We start from the raw sequence: 25,591 nt of genomic DNA, 5'->3' as shown, positions 1-25,591 counted from the left end.
ACCAGCACTGAGGGAGTAATCTTCCACTCCGCCATCAAATTTCCGAATAGACAATGAACCAAAGATATGGTTTCTCTTTTCTCTTCCACTAATTTATCTATAAAAATATATTTTACGGAAATTTTTGCACCTCTAATGGGTCTGCAAAAGAATGAATTCATTATAACAAATTCAGATTCTAATTGGCAGATTAGATTCAGGGAGATTTGATCGAGGGGTTTAAAATGATGGAGACAGACAGAGGAAATATAGGTCGGCTTTTTCCACTGAGGGTGGGTGAGATACAACCAGAGGTCATGGGTTAAGGGTGAAAGGGGAAATGTTTAAGGGGAACTTCTTCACACAGAGAGGGGTGGGGGTGTGGAATGAGCTGCCAGCTGAAGTGGTGGATATGGAATTAATTTTAGCATTCAAGAGGAATTTGGACAGGTCCATGGATGGGCGAGGGATGGAGGGCAATGCACTGAGGGATTAGGCAGAATAAGAGTTCAGCAGAAACTAGAGGGGCTGAATGGCCTGTTTCTGTGCTGTAATGATCTCTGGTACTAATTCTGATTCTGACGGTCAATGTGAGCTGACTCGGACTTACCTGTTACATTGAGTTGGGTCCCTGCTCCATAGATGTAATTCCACACACTGCAGTTGTACGTAGCAGTGTCGTTGATGGAGGCATTGGCGATATTCAGAACGTAACTGTTACTTGTCACATTCCTGAAAGGCTGGAAACGATCAGAGATTCTGAAAGACTTTGTAACCTTCTCATTGACAAAGTGGCTCATCGCCCACCGTCTCCTGTGCCCAGGTCGCTGCCAGTACCAGTGGACATCAGTGTTGCTCACATTGGCTTTGTCCAAGGTGCATTGCATCTGGACAGTTACACCCTCCGGCACCTGGCTGACTGCTGGATATTGTGTAAGGACCGGATCATCCAGTGGATCTGTGTATGAGCATGGAGAACGCCATCAGACATAGGAGCATAAATAGGCCAGAAGTTTGCCCTGTCATTCAATCACGAGCTGATCCATTCTCCCACTCGGCCGCACTGCCCGGCCCTTCTCCCTATTACCTTTGATACCCTGGCTCATCAGTAACTTGTCAATCTCTGCCTTAAATACACCCAATAATCCTGCCTCCACATCCACAGGTGGCCACAAATTCCAGATTCACCTCCCTCGGACTGAAGAAATTCCTCCACATCTCTGTTGCGAGTGGACACTTTTAATCCTGACGTTGTGCCCTCTTGTCCTAGACTCTCTCACCGTGGGAAACAACCTTTCTACATCAACTCTGTCCACGCCTTTCGACAGTCAAAATGTTTCAAAGAGAACCTTCCTCATTCTCCTAAATTCCAACAAGTCCAGGCCAGAATCTGTCAAACACTCCACATATATTAACCCTTTCATTCCCAGAATCATCCCGTGAACCTCCTCTGATCCCTCTCCAACGTCAGCACATCCTTTCTTCAATGAGGAGCCCAAAACGGTTCACAATCTCCACGTGAGGTCCCATCAGGGCCTTATAAAGCCTCGACATCTCTTCCCTGCTCTTACATACAAAAGGAATTAAGGGATATGGGGAAAGGGCAGGTGGGTGGAAAAGCAAATTCTGTGGAATACTGAACTGCCTTATTACATGACAGTAAATTGGATGTTGAATCTTGACTGGGCCACCCACGCTGTGAAAGGGGTGGATCGGCTAGAGTTTATCAAATGTGTTCAGGAACGTTTCCTAAATCCATCTATCGTTTCCAATGAGAGAGAGTGTAATGCTGGATCTGCCATCAGAGAATGAACCAAGGAGTAGGTAAAGACACAAAATGCTGGAGAAACTCGCCAGGTTAAACCGTGACCTTTATGTAGCAAAGGGCAAAGACACAGAACCGACATTTCGGGCTTGAGCCCTTCATCAACGTATGAGAAAATGCTGGTGAGCATCTGAATAGAAGAGCGTGAGGTTGGGGGGGGGTGCGGGCAGAACAGGAGATGATAAGTGGAGAAGGGAGAGGGGACAGTAGCACTCGGGGAGGGGGGATGATGGAGCTGAGTAGGTGGAAGAACTGGAAGGCAGGAAATGGGAAGAAAAGGCAGCAGGTTTAATGGGAAGCAGTGAAGTCAATGTTCATGCCATGTGGCTGGAGGAGGCCCAGACAGAAAATAAGGGGTTGTTCCTCCAATCTGCAGGTGGTCAGGGTGGGACAGTACACAAGGCTATGGACAGACATGTGAGCATGGGAGATTGACCCAGAATTGAAGCGGTTGGCCACTGGGAGGTCGTTGTGGTTGTGGACGGAGAGGAGTTGCTGAGGGAAGCGATCTCCTAGTCTGCGGACAGTCTCTCCGATGTAGAGAAGGCTGCAGAGGGAGCACCAGATGCAGTAAATCAGTCCTCTGGACATACAGGTGAAGTGTTTCTTCATGAGAGAGGCCTGTTTGGGGCCCTGGACCAGGGTGAGGGAGGAGGTGTGGGCGCAAGCGTTGCACCTCCTGTGGGCCAAGGAGAAGGTGCTGGAGATGCGACGGTTGGGGAGGGATGAGTGCCCGAGGGAATCGTGGAGGGAGCGGTCCCTGTGGAAGGCCGAAAGGGGAGGAGAGGGGAAGATGTATCTGGTGGGGGGATCTTGCAGTAAGTGCCGGAAATTCCGGTGGATGATGTGTTGGATGTGGAGGATGGTGGGGAGGTAGGGGAGGGTGAGGGGGATTCTGTGTTGGTTGTGCCTGGGTGCAGAGGGGGCCAAGGCAGATGAGTGGGAAATGGAGGAGATACGGGTGAGGGCTGTTGATGGAGGTGGAGAGGAACCACGTTTGTGGAAGAAGGCACCCATTTCAGAAGATCTGGACTGGAAGACATCACAGCATGCATGGAATTCATTGAGGAGTGAGTGGAGGGGGATGGAGGTGAGTCCTCTATTAAGGACTGAGCATTCTGTCTCAGGGAGGGGATGGTAAAAGTCAAGCAGGGTTAGAGTGGGGATCAGTGTTGTTGAAGGTGTTGGGGGAAGGGGGAGGAGGAGGGTTGGGGAGGTCCGAGGGTGGAGGTGAAAGGTGAGGGAAGTTGGAGGGAGGTGGAGGGGGTTGGGGAGGTCAGAGGAGAGGAGAGGATGGTAGTGGAGGTATCCAGAGAAGCTAGGGGGTGGGGAAGAGATCAGGTTGGAGGGTTGGGGGGTTGGGAGGAGGGGGGTAAAGAGGGGGAGATGGGGAGTGGGAGGAATGGGAAGGCGTAGTGAGGGGGATCCAATAGCAAGATCAGGACTCCGGTGAAAGTTTTGTCGGGAGCCACGTGGTGTGGGTCAGCGAGGGAGGTTCCAGTATCTTCTCCTGCATCTCCGGTGAGTAGAGGGTCAAGGTCGGTGTGGCTGTGAGTGGCCGTGGTGTTGGGGGTCCCGTGGGGTGGGCAGCCAAGGTCAGGTGCATCCAAGGTGCGCAGTTCCTTTTTTGTCGTGTAATAATACATGAAAAATGTAAAATACATGATATACTTTAACATTCACCATGATCAGACAAGAACAACTCACCATGAGCGTTGCCTGGTGCCTGAACCATCGGAGGAGAAGCAAACGAGAGGCCCTTCAGAGACATTGTGTGTTGCCGGATTCACCTCCCGCAGCCTCCGCAGCCGCACAGACTCCTGTTCGATCCGTCACCAACCCGAGCTCCAGATCCGTACCTCGGACACGATCAGGGAGCCTTCAGCCCGTGAGCCCCTCGTTGGTTCATCACCTTAGTCACCTTCCCTGTACGATCGTCTCCTCTTCTCCTTCTCAACGAGGTGGTGGAGGGCGGGGGGAGCGTTCTTCCTGTTTCTGGTGCCCTGCCCTGCTCCATCCGAGTCTGCAAACCCCTCGCAGGTTCTGATGAGCACTGGCCCCGCCATCTTGGTCACAGACGTCGCGGTGGCAGGATTTTACTCATACACACTGTCGGCTCCTTGAACAAGATGTTTAAAGCCTGTACGGAGCGGCCGTTATTAGGACTGGGTGTTTGAACCCTTCAGAGCAGTGCTGGGTTTCCGCTCCCCTGGATCTGTACCAGCGGCACAGAAGGAATCACTTTGGGTCCAGGAGTTATATAATACAATGAGCTTCAAGGTAAGAAGGGACCAGGATAGGTCTGGTCCTCAAGCTCGGTTTCCATATTGGACAAAGGCCACTTTGATGGCATCAGAAAGCATCTGGCGAGTGTGGATTAGAAAATAGAACATAGAGCACGACAGCATAGTACAGGCCCTTTGGCCCTCAATGTTGTGCTGCCCCATATATTCTTTAAAAAATACAAAACCCTCCCCACCCCGCAACCCTTTACTTTTCTTCTATCCATATACCTGTCTCATCTTTCTTTCTTCTTTGGCTTGGCTTCGCGGACCAAGATTTATGGAGGGGTATGTCCACATCTGCTGCAGGCTCGTTGGTGACTGACAAGTCCGATGCGGGACATGCATGCACAGTTGCAACGTTTGCAAGGGAAAATTGGTGGGTTGGGGTTGGGTGTTGGGTTTTTCCTCCTTTGCCTTTTGTCAGTGAGGTGGGCTCTGCGGTCTTCTTCAAAGGAGGTTGCTTCCTGTTGAACTGTGAGGCGCCAAGATGCACGGTTGAAGGCAATATCAGCCCACTGGTGGTGGTCAATGTGGCAGGCACCAAGAGATTTCTTTAAGCAATCCTTGTACCTCTTCTTTGGTTTACTTCTGTCTCAGTGGCCAGTGGAGAGCTCGCCATATAACACTATCTTGGGAAGGTGATGGTCCTCCATTCTGGAGATGTGACCCACCCAGCGCAGTTAGGTCTTCAGCAGCGTGGATTCGATGCTTGCGGACTCTTCTCCATTGACAACAGCGTGAAGCAAGGCTGAGTCCTCGAACCAACCCTCTTTACTATCTTCTTCAGCATGATGCTGAAACAAGCCATGAAAGACCTCAACAATGAAGACGCTGTTTACACCGGTACCGCACGGATGGCAGTATCTGTCAAAGAGACTCTTAAAGACCCCTAATGTTCCAGCCTCCACTACTCTGGACATCCACCTGCACCTTTGCTGTAAAGCATCTAATTGTTTGAAGTTGTGGATTCTGGTTCTTTCAGTGAATCACACGAAATGACTTTGTGGTGATCTGTAATTACACCACTAAGTCACCAGGGGTCATCCCGGTGACCTTGTCTATAAAGCAGTCCAGAGCTACAGTCTAGCCTTCCAGGTTCATCTTGCAGAGAGACAAGACCTTCTTAGTGTCCATATTAGTTTATTAAAGCAGTCTTATACTCACACTGCTGGTATGGTTATTGTCAGTACAATTTAATAAACTAATATCATAGCTACTAGGATGGAAGCTGTTTCTGCTCCAATGCGCTTTCCCGACCACCTGGAGACTCTTCCTGAGGAATGGAATCCGGGGACGACCAACACGCATGTGCTTCCAAGGACAGAGACAGCGAGGGATCGCTGTACTGGAATCGTGGTGGAATGCGGGGAAGACCACAGAAGTATGATAGGGCAGGTAAGAAACAGCCAAGAGCCTTGCCTGACCGTGGGTTCACCAGTACAGGCTGGTGAACCTGATGTCTGTGGTGGGTACGTTGCTGGAAAGTGTTCTCAGAGACTGGATAGCAGTAGTGGGAGAGACAAGGATTGATTAAGGCTAATCAATGTGATTTTCTGTGGTGGAAGGTTGTACCAACCAATTCTGTAGAGTTTTTCAAGGCTGCCAACAAAGTCAAGTTTATTGTCATCTGATTGTACATCAAGTACAATCTGACGAAAAAGCGTTCTCCGGTCCTCGGTGCAAAACACACAGACACACAACCAAATATAACACACATACAGACAAACAATACAGATGCAGGACAAGAATTTCATCTTAATCATAAATAGATAAATATTGTTTTGTGAATTTGAGAGTCTCGGGTGGTCAGTGTGAGTGGTTCCTTTGCTCGTTCACCATCCTCGCTGCCCGTGGAAGAAGCTGTTCCTCAGCCTGGTGGGTCTGGCTCTGATCCTCCTGGATCGCAGGGTGGAAGGGGTCCTCAATGATTTTGCGCACATTCTTCAGACAACGATCCCGGGAGATGGTGGGGAGGGAGAGAAACCTCTCTGCCACTCTTATTGTCCTGTGGATTGACCTCCAAACCAATGCTCCACATATTTGCTCCTCTAACTCCCGTTGAGTTACTTGGGGACCTGTCATGCACTCCCAATGAGGAGAACATGCCTTTCTTCTTCCTCAGCTCCACCTGTATAGACTCACTACCCAGCCCATCTGTAATGTTGCCTCCGACCTCTGCTGTGACACGTTTCCTAAGCCAATAACCATATAACCATAAGGCTTAGGAGCAGAAATAGGCCATTCAGCCCATCATAACTGCCCTGATATTCAATCATGAACTTGATCCATTCTTCTACTCAGCCCCACAGCCCGGCCTATTCCCCATAACCTTTGATACCCTGGCTAATAAAGATCCTGTCAATCTCTGCCTTAAATACATCCAATGACCTGGCCTCCACAAACACCTGTGGCAACAAATTCCATAAATTCACCACCCTCTGCATCTCCATCGGCCAGGAATTGTCTTGTCCCCATGCTCTTCTGCAGGTACAGAGTTTGCGCCCTGCAGTAGGCCAGATGCAGACTGGGAGATCCACATTATTACAGAGGACAGAGCTAAGGTGTTCAACAAAGCAATCTCCCAGTCTGCGTCTAGTCTCTCTGATGTAGAGGAGACCACAGGGGCTGCCTTTCAGTCCCATAATGTGCTGGTAAATTGGATTTGTAGGAGAAGCTCGAGAGCGGTAGGAGAGGATTGCCTCTCTGATTGGAGGCCTGTGACTAGTGGTGTTGCCTCAGGGGTTGGCGCTAGGACCATTGATGTTGGTCAACTATGTCAATGCTCAGATGATAAGATGGTAAATTGGATCAGCAAGTTTACAGATGACACTAAGATTGGAAGCGTTGTGGACAGCGAGGAAGGTTTTCAAAGCTTGGAGAGGGATTGGACGAGCCGGAAAAATGGGCTGACAAATGGCAGATGGAATTCAATGCAGACAAGTGTGAGGTGTTGCATTTTGGAAGGACAAACCAAGAAAGGACATACAAACCCAGAAATGATTGGTCGGGCACTGAAGAGTGCGGTAGAACTGAGAGGGATCTGGGAATACAGAATCATAATTCCCTCAAAGTAGCAACACAGGTGAACAGGGCTGTAGAGAGATCTTTTGGAATAATGGCCTTCATAAATGAAAGTATTAAGTCCAGAAGTTGGGATGTTATGGTAAAGTTGTGTAAGACAATTGTGAGCCCAAATTTGGAGTAGTGTGTGCAGTTTTGGTCACCAAGCTCCAGGAAAGATATCAATAAGATAGAAAGAGTGCAGAGAAGATTTACTAGGATGTTGTCCAGACTTCAGGAACTGAGCTATAGGGAAAGGTTAAACAGGTAAGGATTTATACCTTGGGACGTACGCTGCCATTAGATTCCTGAATGATCAATGAATCAAAGACATTTCCTTACTTTTGTACAGTTTGAAGGGTGAGTGGGAACTGGAGTATCCAGGAAAAACTCATACAGACACGGGGAGAACGTGAAAACTCCTTACAGACAGCGTGGGATTTGAACCTGGGTCAAGGACGCTCTAACCACTACTCTCACCGTGCTGCGTATGGTTTCTTCCCGGCCTGTCGTGATCCCTGACCTTTCTGCACGGGCTGGGTGGTGGGATTCTCTCTGAAATGTCCATCACTCGTGATTCAACATTACATCGTTTAACTGAGATGGTGGAATTGGTTCATCTAAAGCCAGGACAAACACAAGTCTCCGTCTTGTCGATCTTCACTGACCCCCGTCCCCCAACAGTACCCAGCTATCACTCTGAGCACTGAACAATATTTCCAATGTTCTCCACGTGAAATAACACACTCAATTTTGAAATTTATTTTCCAAATGCAAATTTTTCAAACAGAGCAGACGACCAGTTACCACCTCGATGTTCAGCACCTGTCCCTGAGTGGTTTGTATTGTGTCCCAGAGAGGTCACTCTTCACTGCACACCCCCAGTATGTGACTATCCAAGGGAAGGGAATGGTGTGGGAATTATACCCAACGTAGTGACACGCTGGTGAATAAAACAAAATGTACTCACCGGTCACTATGAGCCGGGTTCCGTTCCCACTGATATCTCCCCACACGACGCAGTAATATACGGCAGAATCACCGGGCTCCACATCTGAGACCATCAGGATGAAGCTGCTGTTGGAGACGTCCCTGGAGGGTTCAAACCGCTCAGGAGAATTTGCCCGTCTTCGTGTGGCGCCTCCTGCCTCGTGGGTTAAAACCCACTCCATCCCCTGCCCGGGTAGTTCTCGGTACCAGTGGACGTCAGTTTTTTCCAGCCAGGCATTTTGCATGGCACAGCATAACCGTGCTGTGTGGCCCTCAGTGATGCGCTCCAGGCTTGGGGATTGGATCAGGACAGGAACGTTCACACCTGAGAAGGGAGAATATCAAGAACTTAAAATCCAGAATATGTCAATGTAAAGACATTCATGACCTGGGGTCTCAGGAAACAGCAAAGACTTCCTTGTTTCTGAGATTAAAATCACATTTACATCTGAATCTGCAACTTAATCTACTCTCTCTACACCCATGACGGTGTGACTGGGCTCGATACAAATGCCATGTACGGATTTGCAGATGACACCACGGTCACCGGCAGATGCCCGGATGCACAGGAGGGAGAGCGATCAGCTCGTTGTGTGGGGCCACAGCTGTTACAAGATCAAACCAGCAATCACAAAGAAGGCAGATCTCACAGGGGTAAAGATGAACAATTACTTCATTAACAAAAATTCACCTTCAAACTTTAATTCAAAATCCCCCCTTTTATAACAATGTCCACTTTTATAACAATGCAAATCTCTATAACAGTGTAAAATGAATAATTTCCCCAGCCTAAATATAACATATGTAATTAAAGTCTAAGTTATATTTCCAACCAGCCCACAGAAAAACTTAGACACAAAACCAACACAAAACACACAAGACTCAAAACTTCGATCTCAACTGAAGCAAAGATCATAAACAAAATTCAGTTTGTTTGGTAAACTGAAACCAAAAGATCTTTGAGAGAGAGAGAAAGAGAGAGAGAGAGAGAGAGAGAGAGAGAGAGAGAGAGAGAGAGAGAGAAAGAGAGAGAACACAAAATTTGAAGTTGTCTTCTTGTGTTGCTTGCAGAGAGAGGAAACATTGGCTTGGACTGGATCCTTTTAGCTCCCTTCGTAATGTTCATCCCTTTATAGGAACATAGGAACATAGGAAGTAGGAACAGGAGTAGGCCAAAAATGGCCGATTGAGCCTGTTTCACCATTCAATACAATCATGGCTGATCTAATTTATGACCTAACTCCACGTACCTGCCTTCTCCCCAGATCCCCTAATTCCTCTATCATGTAAAAATTTATCTAACCGAATTTTAAATATGTTTAATGAGGCAGCCTCAACCACTTCCCTGGTTAGAGAATTCCAAACATTCACTACTCTCTGGGAAAAACTATTTTTCCTCATCTCTGTCCTAAATCTACTCCCCCGAATCTTGAGACTGTGTCCTCTCATTTTTGTTTCTCCGGCCAGCTCAAAAAACCTTACTACATCTATCCTATCCATACCCTTCATAATCCTCTATGTTTCTATAAGATCTCCTCTCATTCTTCTGAACTCGAGCGAATACAATCCTAGACGATTTAATCTTTCATCTTAAGTCAACCCCTTCATCCCAGGGATCAACCTAGTAAACCTCCTCTGGACCGTCTCCAAAGCCAGTATACCCTTCCTCAAATATGGAGACCAGAACTGGACACAGTACTCCAGGTGCGGTCTCACCAGTACCTTATACAGTTGCAACATGACCTCCCTACCACTGAATTCAATTCCTCTAGCGATGAAGGCCAACATTCCATTTGCCTTCTTAATAACCTGCTGCACCTGCAACCTAACTTTTTGCGATTCATGCACAAGCCCTCCCAAGTCCCTCTGCACAACAGCATGCTGTAGTTTTTCACCCTTTAAATAATATTCAGCACTTTTATTTTTCTTGCCAAAGTGGATCACCTAACACTTACTAACATTTTACTCCATCTACCAGACCTTTGCCCACTCATCCAGCTTAACTCTATCCCTCTGCAGACTCTCCACATCCTCATTACAATTTGCTCTTCCACTCAATTTGGTGTCATCCGCAAACTTGGCTACACCACATTTTGTCCCCTCCTCCAAGTCATCAATGTAAATGATGAACAGTTGTGGGTCTAACACTGAACCCTGCGGCACCCAACATGACATGCCCAACATTCTCAACTCTCCTCCAGACCATGACTCCTGCTCTGGGCCTTCTTCCACTCCACAGCACCACCCAGTGGTGTTTATTGTCTAAGTCCAGAAATATCTAGATCATTTTCTGCACATGTTCAGTCCGTCTCCCACTCTCTCAGCAGTCCACCTTCACCTTGGCTCTCTAAGGCAAACTGTCACTTTTTAACATAAATCCACACAACACATAGGGCAAAACACAACACAGAACTCTGTAACACCTGACCTGCTAAAAAGAAATTGGCTCACAACAACAATTTTTTAACAATTAATGGAAGTATGACATAAATAAAATAAAATAAACACTCCATTATTTTTACAATAAGTATGTGATTAGATTTATATCTACCCAGATTAATATCTTGACAAACAATCTGCTATTACATTATCTGTCCCCTTTATGTTTGTAATAATTAAATCATACTCTTGTAATAGTAAGCTCCAGTTCACTAACCGTCTGTTTTTCTTTTTCATTTTAGACAGAAAAGCTAATGGATTATGATCAGTATATATTATTTATGGTTTTTGAACAGTAGAAATATACACATCAAAATGTTGCAATGCTAAAACAAGCGCTAATAACTCCTCAATGGTTTAATAATTTAGTTTATGATTGTTAAACTTTTTTGAGAAGTATGAAATAGGATGTTCCACTCCATCACCATCCTTCTTCTTTAACAGTATAGCACCAACCGCTTCATCACTGACGTCCACGGCTAAAGAGAATGGCTTTTAAAAGTTAGGGGACACAAATTCAGGCTGATGGCATAAAATGTCCTTTAACTTCAGAAACACTTCCTGGCATACATCTGACCAGATATATTTTTTCTCTCTTTCCAAGTAGTTTTGTTAATGGGAGTGCAATTTCTGCAAAGTTTTTACAAAATCTATGATAGTAGCCAATCATACCTAGAAATCTCTGAAGACTTTTCTTATTACCAGGGATAGGGAACACAGTGATAGCCAATACTTTCGCTCCAACTGGTGCCACCTGTCCCTGTCCTACCACATAACCCAGATAAATTACAGTGGCACATCCAAACTCACTCTTGTGCAAATTCACTGTGAGGTGTGCTTCCACCAGTCACTGAAATAACTGCTCTAATTCAAGCAAGTGTTCTTCCCATGTATCTGTACAAATTACTAAATCATCGATATAGGCTCCTGTATGCTCTAAACCCTGAATTAGTACATTAATCATTCACTGAAATATGCCAGGTGCAGTTTTCATCCTGAAAGGCATAACATTATATTCATACAATCCCGAAGGTGTAACAAAATCAGAAATCTCCCTGCCTTTCTCTGTCAAATGAACATAGCAGTAACCTTTTAAGAGATCAATCTTTGTAAGAAACTTAGTCTTCCCCAACCTTATCTATACAATCATCTATTCTGGGAATTGGAAATGCATCAGTCTTTGTCGCCATGTTTACCTTTTGATAATCTGTACAAAACCTAATTGAGCCATCTGGCTTAGGCACCAGAACACAGGGTGAACTCCAATTTGAACTTGATTTTCGAATGATGTCATTTTTGAGCATATAATCCACCTCTTGATCCAACAATCTGCTCTTTCCCTGATTAACTCGGTAAGGATGCTGCTTAATAGGCTTAGCATCACCGACCTCCACATCATGACAAGCCACAGTAGTTCTTCTTGGAACATCTGGGACTATATCCTTAAATTTCATAAGTAATGTCTTCATTTCTTCCCTTTCTGATTTAGTCAAATGCATTAACTTGGTTTCTAAGTTTTGCAAAACTATAGAATTTTCCAGCCTTATCACTTTCTGTGCTCCATGACCTTCCACGAAACTTATCTGCTCCTTACTTTCCTCTATAACTAGCACCTTGGTTGGAATCTTAGTCTCCTCCACAGTCATTTTCTCAAAGTAAGGTTTAAGCATGTTCACATGACAGACCTGTGTCTCTCTTCGACGATCAGGTATCTCAACGACATAGGTGACCTGGTTAATTTTTGATTTCACCTTATACAGTCCTGAAAACTGAGTTCTCAATGGATTTCACTCTATTGGAAACAAAACCAATACTTTGTCGCCAGGTTTAATGTCCCTAATTTTTGATTTTTGATCATACCGAATTTTCATTTTTCCCTGAGCAGTTTTAAAATTTTTTCTTGTCATCCCGCAAGCCTGATATAATCTGTTTTTACATTTGAAAACATAATCCAAAAAATTTGTTTGTAGCTCATTATTGTTCCTTCAAAAATAGTAATGGACCCCTGACTTCATGACCAAACACCAACTCAAATGGACTAAAGTCCTGAGTTGCCCCTCTAACAGCAAACAATAACAAATGGATTCCTTCATCCCAATCCTTATTATTTTCCACACAATAAGCCCTCATCATATTTTTCACAGTTAGATGGAACCTTTCCAAGGCCCCTTGACTTTCAGGATGATTGGTAGACGACACAATTTGATGGGCTCCCAATTTATACACCACCTGTTGAAATATTCCAGACATAAAATTACTCCCTTGGTCCGACTGAATTTCCCTTTGTAGGACAAACAGTGTGAAAAATTTTAGCATAGCCTTCACAATTGTATTTGCTTTAATGTTTCTCAGGGGAATAGCCTCTGGAAACCTTGAAGCTGTGCACATGAATGTTAACAAATATTCATTTCCTGCTTTGGTTTTTGGCAATGGGCCAACACAATCCACTATCACTTTTGAGAAGGGATGCCCAAAAGCAGGAATGGGTTGTAAAGGTGCCACTGGTGGTCCTTGATTAGGCGTGCCCACTAGTTGACAAGTGTGACAGGTTCGACAAAACTTTACAACATCCTTTCTTAATTTCATCCAATAAAACTGTTTCCTTATTTTTTCTACACTCTGAACACAGGCAGTTGGTACCACCCTTTTCTCTTTCTTCCTTTTCAGTACAGGACAATTTGCTATTATGTGCCCTGGCTTCTTACAACAGTGGCAAATAACACTCGAAAACTTTCTTCCTTTAACCTCTTCCTTTAACCTCACTTCAAGATTTTCTTTCTACTCTACTTGGATTAACAGCAGTTTCCTTTGAAAGGTTTTCCCTGGTATCCACTTAGGCTTGTGGGTTAAAGCATATTCCTCTGCGAATTTAGCCAATTCTTGCCAAGTTTTTATATTTTTCTCTGCCAAGTACACTTGAATATCGTCAGGAACACAATTTTTAATCTCCTCAATCAGAATGATTTCCCTTAATAAATCAATGTTATTTTCTGCCTTCATTGTGGCACACCACCGATCAAAACACACAACCTTCCTATAAGCAAAATCCAGGTAAGATTGGGTTGCTGTGTTTTTTAAACTCCTGAACTTTTGTCTGTCAACCTCTGGAATTAGTTCATAAGATCGGTGAATAGCCTGCTTTACAAATTCGTAATCAGCTGCTTGTTCTACAGTGAGACACGAGTCCACCTGTTGGGCTTTCCCTTTAAGAACACTTTGTAGCAGGAGTGACCACTGGTCTGGAGGCCATTTTAAATTTACAGCTACTTTCTCAAAATGCTGAAAATACTGGTCTATTTCAGCTTCCTCAAATGGAGGAACTAACCTCACTTCTCTACTGACCAGAAACCTCACCTCCTGACCAGCACGTGGGTTTTGGGCTTCTCCCTCTCCTTGCATAGGGTCAGCTTTAATTTAGCTAGTTCTAGCTCATGCTTCCATTCTTTCTCTCTCTCCTCCATTTCTGCCTGCCTCTCTTTTTTCCTCTAACTCGAGTTTTCTCAAAGCCAACTTTACTTCCTCTGAAGTTTTCTCCTTTGGAAACTGTTCTAATGCAGCTTCTTCAAATACCCCCTTCCCTACATAGAGCTTAACAATCTTTTGGGCAATTTCCTTTTTTTCATCCCAGTTTTTACTGTAAGAAGTTTTAACTTCCCAACTATAACCATCAGTTCTGATTTTTTAGCCATTTTTATTTTAACCACTGAAGGGTTCGCGATGAACTGGTCAATATTCATAGTTGCTGGTTTATCAGATGTTGATTTATACACTCACCGTTTATTTTTAATTTCAAGCTGGAGGTTGAGTCAAACTCAGACGACTGATAACTAAACACAAGTCAATCGCCTCTCAAGCTTCAAAATAGGTTTGATCCCGGATGATTCCCCCAAATTATGTTACAAGATCAAACCAGGAACCACAAAGAAGGCAGATCACACAGGGGTAAAGATGAACAATGACTTTATTAACAAAAAATTCACCTTCAAACTTTAATTCAAAATCCCCCCTTTTATAACAATGTCCACTTTTATAACAATGCACATCTCTATAACAGTGTAAAATGAATAAATTCCCCAGCCTAAATATAACATATGTAATTAAAGTCTAAGTTATATTTCCAACCAGCCCACAGAAATACTTAGACACAAAACAAACACAAAACACACAAGACACACAAAACTTTGATCTCAACCGAAGCAAAGATCATAAACAAAATTCAGTTTGTTTGGTAAAATGAAGCCAAAAGATCTTTGAGAGAGAGAGAGCACAAAATTCGAAGTTGTCTTGTGTTGCTTGCAGAGAGAGGAACTACTGGCTTGGTCCGGATCCTTTTGGCTCCCTTCGAAATGTTCATCCCTTTATGAAATGCCCAACATTCTCAACTGTCCTCCAGATCATGACTCATGCTCTGGGCCTTCTTCCACTCCACAGCACCACCCAGTGGTGTTTATTGTCCAAGTTCAGAAATTTCAAGATCATTTTCTGCATATGCTCAGTCTGTCTCCCACTCTCTCAGCAGTCCACCTTTACCTTGGCTCTCTAAGGCAAACTGTCACTTTTCAACACAAATCCATATAAGGCATAGGCCAATACACAACACAGAACTCTGTAACACAGAAATAACCTTGTACTCAATGTTACGAAAGCCAAGAGGGGAAAGCCATGCTGACATTACTCTATCTAGTCATGCATTTACAGGTACCCGATAATCCCATCCTTGACCATCGACTCCAATGACTTCCCAAGCACCGATGTTGGGTGAACAGGTCTCCAATTTCCTCTCTGTTGCCTCCCTCCCTTTTTAAATAGTGGAGTGACTTTTGCAATGTTTCAGTCCTCCAGAACCATGCCAGAGGTGTCAGCCATGCAGATGTGATAGGCAATTAAGAAGGCAAATGATGATTTTCTAGTTTAATTTAGACAGAGAGCTCGGTAACCGACCCTTCCAGCTCACTTGCCCATGCTGGCCAATTACACGCAATTAAACTGCAACTCCCAAATGTTTTAAAGGGTGGGGGGAAGCCGGAGCCCCCACGGGAGACCCACACAGATATAGGGAGAACATACACACTCCTTGCAGACAGCGCGGGATTCGAGCTCGGGTTGCTGGGTTTGTAATACTAACCATGTCACATTTAGGGTTGGTAGAAGACGAAAGACATCATAGAAGAGAGATATAAGATTGTTGATGCTGGAATCTAGGGCCCTAGGCCTCAGAAAGGAGACAGTTTTGAAAGGTGATGGCCAGGGAATCCATTAAGGGATACAAACTAAACCCAAAGTTGGCTTTGTGGTAGAATACATAAGGTGATGGCAGAGATTTGTTTTCCTGGTTGGATGTCATTGACTGGTCGTGCCCACCTGGATCAGTGCTGGGACCTTTGCTCTATATAGTGTACACGATCGATGGATGTCGATGGAGGAGGCATGAGACGGAGATCAGTGGAGACACTGGCCTCATGTGGAGGGTAGACTTAAACAGCAGAGAGAGATATCAAGGAGTGGGTGACATGTTCTGAAAAATAGCAGATAGAATTTAATCCTAATAAATGTGTACATATGCATTTAGGGAGTGCTACTGAGGCTAGGGCAGCGCAATTGGCGTAATGGTTAGGGCAATGTCTTCAAAGCACCAGCAACGCGGGTCAAATCCTGTCGGTGTTCATTAAACTGATGGAAAGTATTCTTAGAGATAACATATATAAGTATCTAGAGAGATAGGGGCTGATCAGGAACATATAACCATATATAACAGTTTATGGCATGGAAACAGGCCACCTCATACCTTCAAGTCCACGCCAGTTCACTCAAACAACTCCGTTAGATCCCTCTGCCTATTCTCCGCCCATTACCCTCCAACCCCCTCCTATCCATGTATATATCCAGCCTCCTCTTAAGTGAAAGAATTGACTCTGCCTCAACTGTTTTCTCTGGAAGATTATTCCATTCAGCCACCACTCTCTGAGAGAAGAAACATCCTCTAACGTTTCCCCTAAAATTTTTCCCCCTTACTCTCAACTTGTGTCCTCTTGTTTCAACCTCCCCTGCTCTCAGGGGGAAGAGTCTACTTGCATCTAGTCTATCTATTCCCTTCATAATTTTAAACACCTCTATCAAATCCCCTCTAAAACATCTACGTTCCAATTAATAAAGTCCTAACCTCTCCAATCTTTCTCTGTACACAAGGTATTTTAAGCCAAGCAACATCCTTGTAAATCTTCTCTACACCCTCTCCACCTTCTCCTCATCATTCCTATAATTTGGAGACCAGAACTGAACACAATACTCCAAACATGGCCTCACCAACACTTTAAACATTCGCAGCATCACTTCCCAGCTCCTATACTCTATGCTATAATTTATGAAGGTTAACATACCAAATGTTAACTACCCTGTCAACATGGGAATCCACCTTCAAGGAACACTGCACCATAACTCCAAGATCTCTTTGTTCTGTGCATTCCCAAATGTCCTCCCCTTTACTACATATTTAGATTATTTTTACCAAAATGAAGCACCTCACACTTATCTACATTGAATTCCATCAGCCCAACTCTCCAGACAAACCAAATCCCTCTGTAATCCCTGAAAACCTTCCTCGCTACGCACCACGTATTTACTTACCCAGTTAACCTCCCCATCATCCAAATATAAATTATGAACAACAGGGGACCAAGTACCGATCCTTGAGGCACGCCGCTCGTCACAGGCTTCCATCCTGACAGAGAGTTGTCCACCATGACCCTCTGCTGTCTCTCCTTCAGCCACCCCTGAACCCATCTTTCTATTTCTCTATTAATCCCTAGTGACTGAACCTTCCTTACTAACCTTTCATGTGAAACCTTATCAAAAGCTTTGCTAAAATCCAGATAGACAACATCAACTGCCCTACCTTCATCCACCTTCCTTGTCACTTCTTCGAAAAACTCAACAAGGTTCGTCAAACATGACTTCCCCTTCACAAACTCATGCTGGGTGTTCCTGATCAATCCCTGCTTATCTAGATATTTATACACACCATCTCTAAGAATACCCTCCATAACTTTCCCTACCTCTGAAGTCAAGCTTACAGACCTATAATTACTTGGCCAACACCTTGGGCCTTGTTTAAACAAGGGAACTACATTAGCAACCCTCCAATCCCACGGCACAACACCCTCCTCCAGTGATCGTTGAAAAACCACTGACAGTGGCTCCACTATTTGCTCCCTGACCTCCCTTAACGTCCTGGGGAAAATCCCATCAGGATCAGGAGACTTATCCACTTTTACTGACCTTAGAAGCTCCAAAACCCTCTCTTTACTAATTCCAATCTTTTCCATAACTGAGCCATTTGCCTCACTTATCTCACACAATCCAATGTCCTTTTCCTTCCTGAACACAGATGAGAAAAAATCGTTTAATATCTCTCCCATCTGATACGGTTCCTCCCACAGTTCACCGCTCTCATTTTCCAGCCGTCCTATTCTATCCTTAACCCTCCTTTTAGTATTCACATGTCTGTACAAACCCTTAGGATTCACTTTTACCTCATCAGCTATTGACACCTCATACCTTCTTTTGGCCTTTCTAATTTCCTTCTTCAGGTTTTTTCTGCAATCTATGTAATAACCATACATCTTATCCATTTTTTGCTTCTTAAATTTAGTAAATACCCTTCTCTTATCCCAAACCACCTTCCTAATTTTTCCAGAAAACCACGGTTGCCTTGAACTTTTGTCCTTGCTTTTCAACCTAACTGACACCTAAAGATCCTGTACTCTCAATATCTCTTCTTTAAATACCCTCCAAATCCCCTCTACATCCTTTCCAGAAAAAAGATCAGCCCATACAATTTCTGCAAATCCCTTCTCATTTCTTCAAATCTGGCCTTCCCCCTCTTGAAGACCTTCATCCTCAGACCTGACCTATCCCTTTCCATATTTAAGTTGAAGCTAACATGCCCATGATCACTGGACCCAAAGTTCTCACCAATGCACACTTCCGTCACCTGCCCTATTCTGTTACCTAACAATAGATCCAACACTGCCTCCCCTCTGGTATGCACTTCAACATACTGCTTAAAAAGCAATGCTGAACACACTGTAGAAAGTCTAAGCCATCCTGCCCTCTCACTGATTGTGTTTCCCAATCAATGTTCGGCAAATTGAAATCCCCAACTATCACAACCCTGTTTCTACTACACATTTCAGCTATTTCCCTGCACATTTGCTCTTCCAGTTCCCTATCCTCTTTTGGCAGCCTATAATATACCCCTATATTTGTAGTCTCACCTCCTCACGCGATTTGTCCTCGAGTTTATCTTGCCTCAGCTCCGCTGTAATATCTTCCCTGACAAACAACGCCACACCTCCCCCTCATACCCCACCAATCCTGTCATGTCTAAAGCTGTGAAATCCCGGAATATTTAACCGCCAGTCACAACCTTCCTTCAACCATGTCTCACTAATTGCTCTCACATCATAAGGCCACGTGTCAATCCACACCATCAGATCATCCATTTATTTACCACACTCCTTGCATTCAAATAAATGCACCTCAGAGATCTTCCACATTTAACTTTCTGCCTCTCACCCTCTCTACAATTGTTACCATGGCCACTATTTATTACCTGCTGCTGCTCCAACATGGGTTTGTGCGAGGAAGGTCATGTTTGAGAAAACGTTGAATTTTTTGAGGAGGTGACTAGAAAGGTTGATGAGGGTAGAGCAGTCGATGTTGACTATATGGACTTCAGTAAGACCTTCGATAAGGTTCCACAAGGTAGGTTAATAAGGAGGTTCAGGCACTAAATATTAATCTTGAGATAATCAATGCGTTCAACAGTGGCTAGAAAGTAGATGCCAGAAAGTCACAGTGGATAACTGTCTGTCAGGATGGAAGCCGGTGACGAGCAGTGTGCCGCAGGGATCGGTGTTGGGTCCCTTGTTATTTGTCATTTACAGTAATGATTTGGATGATGGAAAGGTAACTTGATTAGTAAATACGCGGACGATACAAAGATAGGTGGAGTTGTGGATAGTGAAGTAGGTTTTCAAAGATTGTAGAAGGATTTGGATGGCGTAGAAGAGTGGGCTGAAAGATGGTGGATGGTGTTTAATACTGAGAATAATCAAAACAGGACATTTGCCATAAACGGGAGGGCATTGAAGAATGCAGAAGGAAAGAAAGATCTAGAAATAATGGATCATCATTCTTTGAAGGTGAAATCTGATGTGGATCGGGTGGTGAAGAAGGCTTTTGGTACGTTGGCATTTCTAAATCAAAGCATAGAATATCGGAGTTGGGAAGTGATATTGAGACTGTTCAAGGCATTGGTGAGGCCAAATTTGGAATTCTGTGTTTAATCCTGGTCTCCAAATTATAGGAAGTATATCAATAAGGTAGAGAAGGTGTGGAGAAGATTTACTAAAATGTTGCCTGGATTTCAGAATCCAGATTACAAAGAAAGATTGAGTAGACTGGGTCTTTATTCATTGGAGCGTAGAAGGTTGGGGATGGTGGGGGGGTGGAATTGATAGAGGTATTTAAAATTATGAGGGGGATTGAGTAGATGTGAATAGACTCTTTTCCTTGAGGGAAGGTGAGAATCAAACAAGACGTCACTATTTAAGAGTTAGGGGCAAAGGTTTAGAACTAACATGAGGGGGAACTTCTTCACTCAGAGAGTGGAGGCTGAGTGAAATGGCCTTCTAGAAGAGGTGGTCACAGAAAAGGCAATTCTTTCATTTAAGGAAAAGTTGGATAGGAATATGGATGAGAGGGGATTGGAGGGTTATGGGCAAGGTACAGGTAGGTGAGACTAGAGGAGAAGACTTGGTTCAGTGCAGATGAGAAGGGCTGAAATGGCCTGTTTCTGTGCGGTAATTGTTATATGGTTGTATGGTAATGAGCGGCACGGACTCATGGGCTGAAAGGGTCTGTTACCATGTTGAATGTCTAAATTTAAAACATATGCATACAGGTAAAGTCTTGGACTAAGAGAAAAGCACAAGAAATCCAGGTGCTGGAATCAATTGCCGTCGTGAGGCCAAGGATAAGCTTCAGAGCATGACCCAGTCCTTATTGTGGGGACATCAAGAACTTCAAATTCCTGGGTGTCAACGTCTCCAAGAATCTGTCCTGGAGCTTCCAGGTTGATGCAATCACAAAGGCGGCTCGCCAGTGGCTAGAATTTGTGAGAAGTTTGGGGAGATTTGGTATGTCACTGAAGAATTAGTAAACTTCTTCACCTGTACTGTGGAGAACATTCAGGCTGGTTGCATCATTGCCTGGTATAGAGGTGCCGACTCTCAGGACAAGAATAAACTGCAAAGGGTCGTTAACTTGGCCTGTGACAGACTTCACTCCAGCAAGGACATTTACATGAGACTGTGTCTAAAAAAAACAGCCTCTAGTCTCAATCACCCCATGACCCTCTTCATTTTACTACCATTGGGGAAAAGGTACAGCAGCCTGAAGACGAGCCCTCAGTGGCACAAGAACAGCTTCTTCCCCTCCGCCATCAGATTCCTGAATGATCAATGAACCCCACTCGCTGCCTCACTTTGACTTTACATGTGCTATTTTTATTTATTGTTGTCAGGTGGTTTATATGAATGTTTGCCCTGTGACGCTGCCTCGAAACAATGAATTTCATGAGAAACAAGAAAGGTACTCAATGGGAGTGCATAACAGGTTCTCGAGTAAGTCAAATGAATCAGAGGAGCAAATATGTCGACCATTGGGTCGGAGATCAATCCATAGGACCACGAGAGCGGCAGAGAGGATCACTCCCTCCCCACCATCGACGTGATCTCTTGGGATTGTTGTGTGAAGAGGGTGTGCAGAATCAATAAGGACCCCTTCCACCCCACATGCAGCATCTTTCAGCTGCTCCCGTTGGGGAAAAGATCCAGGAAGATCAGAGCCAGTGCCATAAGTCTGAGGATCAGCCTCTTCCCACGGGCAGGGAGATCGCCGAACGACCAAAGGAACCTCTCGCCCTGACCCTCCGAGATGCTCATATGTACAAAACAATGTGATTGATTGGTAGAGAGGAAATACTTGCCTGCACATATATTATGTGTCTGTATGTGGGATTTGTCTGGGTGTGTGCCTGGGTGTTTTGCACCGAGGACCAGAGAACGCTGTTTCTCCGGGCTGTACAAGACGATGACAATAAACTTGAATTTACATGGCAATCTCTCAATTCCAGACTCTGCCTCAGTGAAGGAATCATCATCTCTGCATTTGTCCCATCGCAAGGATGGTTCCGGGAATGAAAGGGATATCAAATGAGGAGCTTTTGACAGCTCTTGGCCTGGACTCGTTGGAATTTAGGAGAATGAGGGGGGATCTCATTGAAACATTTTGAAATTTGGACAGAGTAGATGTAGAAAAGTTGTTTCCCACGGTGGGAGAGTCTAGGAAAAGAGGGCACAACATCAAGATTGTAGCTCAGAAAGGGAGGGAAAGGAAGAGGAGGGCAATTGTGCTAGGAGACTCCATAGTTAAGAGGACGGATAGGGGATTCTGCGGACGCAGCAAGGAGAACCGGATGGTGGTTTGCCTCCCTGGTGCCAGGGTCCGGGATGTTGCTGCTCGTGTCCCGGATATCCTAAAGTGGGAGGGACAGGAGCCAGAGGTCGTGGTACATGTAGGTACCAATGACATAGGGAGAAATAGAGAAGAGGTCCTAAAAAGTGAGTACAGGCAGTTAGGTAGGGAGTTAAAAAGAAGGACCGCAAAGGGGGTAATCACTGGATTACTCCCTGTGCCACGTGACAGTGTGAATAGAAATAGAATGAGGTGGAGGGGTGGAGTAAGGGGCAGGGTTTTAAGTTTCTGGATAACTGGGACCTTTTTTGGGGGAGATGTGACCTGTACAGTAAGGACGGGTAACACTTAAATCCCAGGGGGACCAGAATCCTGGCAGAGGTATTTGCTAGGGCTACTCAGGATCCTTTAAACTAGAATGGTTGGGGGGAGGGAACAAAATAGTACAGAGCAGTAAGGAGAAGGTTAGAATGGAAACAATGAAAGTTTGTAGTAAGTATTTGAATATGGATGGGCAGGTGATAGAGAAGGGAAATGCTCTGGAAGAAGATGAAGGGCAATTGTCAGGAAAAGTAAATAATGTTGTTCTTAAAGATGAGGGAAAACAGGGATTAAAAAATGGGAAATCCCTGAAATTCATATATTTTAATGCCAGGAGTATTGTAAAAAAGGTGGATGAGCTGAAGGTGTGGATTGATACTTGGAAGTATGATGTGTTAGCGATTAGTGAGACATGGTTGCAGGAGGGATGTGATTGGCAACTGAATATCCCTGGGTTTCGTTGTTTTAGGTGTGATAGAGTCGGAGGGGCAAGAGGAGGTGGGGTTGCATTGCTTGTCAGGGAAAATATTACAGCGGAGCCTAGGAAGGATAGATTAGAGGGCACATCCACGGAGGCTATTTGGGTGGAACTGAGGAGTAGGAAAGGAGAGGTTACACTTGTAGGGGTGTATTATAGACCACCCGGAGGGGACCGAGACCTAGAGGAGCAAATCTGTAGGGAGATAGTAGATATTTGTGATAAGCACAGGGTTGTAATTATGGGAGATTTTAATTTTCCACATATAGATTGGGAAACACATTCTGTGAAAGGAATGGATGGGTTAGAGTTTGTGAAATGTGTGCAAGATAGTTTTTTACAACAATATGTAGAGGTGCCGACCAGAGAAGGAGCAGTGTTAGATCTACTGTTGGCAAATGGGATGGGTCAAGTGACGGAGGTTAGTGTTGGCGAGCACTTCGGGTCCAGTGATCATAATGCCATCAGCTTCAATGTCATTATGGAAAGAGAGAAATCAGGGCCAAGGATTGAGGTTTTTGATTGGGGAAAAGCTAGATTTGAGGAGATGCGAAAGGACTTGCAGGGTGTGCATTGGGACAATTTGTTTTATGGGCAGGATGTAGTAGAGAGATGGAAGTCTTTTAAAGATCAGATTTTGAGAGTGCAAAAGCTTTATGTTCCTGTTAGGTTAAAAGGAGGGGCAAAAGGTTTGAGAGAGCCGTGGTTTTCAAGGAATATTGGAAACTTGGTTCGAAGAAAAAGGGAGGCGTACATTAGATATAAGAAGCATGGAGTTAAGGAGATGTTTGAAAGATACATTGAATGTAAGAGGAATCTTAAGAGAGGAATTAGGAAAGCTAAAAGAAGGTACGAGAAAACTATGGCAAGCAGGGTGAAAACTAATCCAAAAGAGTTCTACAAATATGTTAATGTTAAGAGGAAAGCTAGAGACAAAATTGTTCCCTTAGAAAATCAGAGTGGAAAACTGTGTGTGGAACCTAGAGAAATGGGGGAGATATTGAACAGTTTCTTTTCTTCAGTATTCACTAAGGAGAAGGATATTGGGAGATGTGGGATAAAAAAAGCAAATTGGGTAAATATGGGGAATATAGAGATTACAAAAGGTGTAGTTTTAAGGCTTTTGAAGAATATAAAGATGGATAAGTCTCCGGGACCAGACGGGATCTTCCCCAGGACATTGAGAGAAGTGAAGGAGGAAATAGCAGAGGCTCTGGCGGTAATTTTTCGAATGTCATTAGATATGGGGATAGTGCCGGAGGATTGGCGCATTGCGCATGTGGTTCCGTTATTTAAAAAGGGTTCAAGGAGGAAGCCTGGCAACTATCGGCCTGTAAGTTTGACGTCTGTGGTAGGTAAATTAATGGAGAAAATTCTTAGAGATAGTACTTATAAACATCTGGATAGACAGGGTCTGATCAGGAGCACTCAACATGGATTTGTGGGAGGAAGGTCATGTTTGACCAATCTGATTGAATTTTTGAAGAGGTGACTAGGAATGTGGATGAGGGTAGCGCAGTGGATGTTGTCTATGTGGACTTCAGTAAGGCCTTCGATAAGGTACCACATGGAAGGTTAGTTAGGAAGGTGCAGTCTTTAGGTATAAATTTTGAGATAGTCAAATGGATTGAACATTGGCTGAAAGGGAGAGGCCAGAGAGTGGTAGTGGATAATTGTCTGTCAGGTTGGAGGCCGGTGACCAGTGGTGTGCCTCAAGGATCTGTATTGGGCCCATTGTTGTTCGTTATATACATTAATGATCTAGATGATGAGGTGGTGAATTGGATTAGTAAATATGCAGACGATACTAAGATAGGTGGAATAGTGGATAATGAAGAAGGTTTTCTAGGATTGCAGAGGGATTTGGGCTGCTTAGAAAAGTGGGCTGAAAAATGGCAGATGGAATTTAATGCTGATAAATGTGAGGTGCTTCATTTTGGTAAGAAGAATCAGAATAGGACATACGTGGTAAATGGGAGAGCATTGAGGAATACAGAAGAGCAGAAAGATTTAGGAGTGACGGTACATCGTTCCCTGAAGGTAGAAACTCACGTGAATAGGGTGGTGAAGAAGGCTTTTAGTATGCTGGCCTTTATCAATCATTGCATGGAATATAGGAGTTGGGAGGTGATGTTGAGATTGTATAAGACGTTGGTGCGGCCTAATTTGGAGTTCTGTGTGCAGTTCTGGTCGCCTAATTATAGGAAGGATATAAACAGAGTGGAGAGAGTGCAGAGAAGGTTTACCAGAATGTTGCCTGGGTTTAAGCATCTGGAGTATGGGGAGAGATTGGACAGATTGGGTCTTTATTCTTTGGAGCGTAGAAGGTTGAGAGGGGATTTGATAGAAGTATTTAAGATTATGAAAGGGATAGACAGAGTGGATGTGGATAGACTATTTCCGTTAAGAGGAGGAAAGATTAAAACAAGAGGACATGAGTTAAGAATTAAGGGGCAGAGGTTTAGAGGTAACATGAGGGGGAACTTCTTTACTCAGAGAGTGGTAGCTGTGTGGAATGATCTTCCGGGAGAAATAGTGGCGGCGGAGTCAATTGTATTATTTAAGAAAAGGTTGGACAGGTATATGGATGAGAAGAAGATGGAGGGTTATGGGCATTGTGCAGGGAGGTGGGACTAGAAAGGGGTGTTTGGTCCGGTGCGGACTAGAAGGGCCTAA

The 25,591-nt window shown here is 44.4% G+C and overlaps 1 protein-coding gene across 3 annotated transcripts in view; it reads right to left on the bottom strand.

Annotated features, from left to right (window-relative positions):
* LOC138760287 (uncharacterized) overlaps positions 1-25,591 on the bottom strand; it is a 104,319-nt gene that overhangs the window by 42,311 nt on the left and 36,417 nt on the right. For all 3 annotated transcript variants that reach the window (XM_069930658.1, XM_069930657.1, XM_069930655.1), the window contains 2 exons: positions 8,120-8,464; positions 590-937 (listed from right to left, as the gene is read on the bottom strand). In XM_069930658.1, coding sequence (XP_069786759.1) covers positions 590-937; positions 8,120-8,464 — 693 coding nt within the window. The remainder of the gene's footprint in view (positions 1-589; positions 938-8,119; positions 8,465-25,591) is intronic.

Source organism: Narcine bancroftii, chromosome 4 (assembly GCF_036971445.1).
Source record: "Narcine bancroftii isolate sNarBan1 chromosome 4, sNarBan1.hap1, whole genome shotgun sequence".
In the NCBI taxonomy this organism is placed as follows: domain Eukaryota; kingdom Metazoa; phylum Chordata; class Chondrichthyes; order Torpediniformes; family Narcinidae; genus Narcine; species Narcine bancroftii.
The sequence above is the reverse complement of the archived record's forward strand: the minus strand, read 5'-3'. Positions and strand labels throughout refer to the sequence as shown.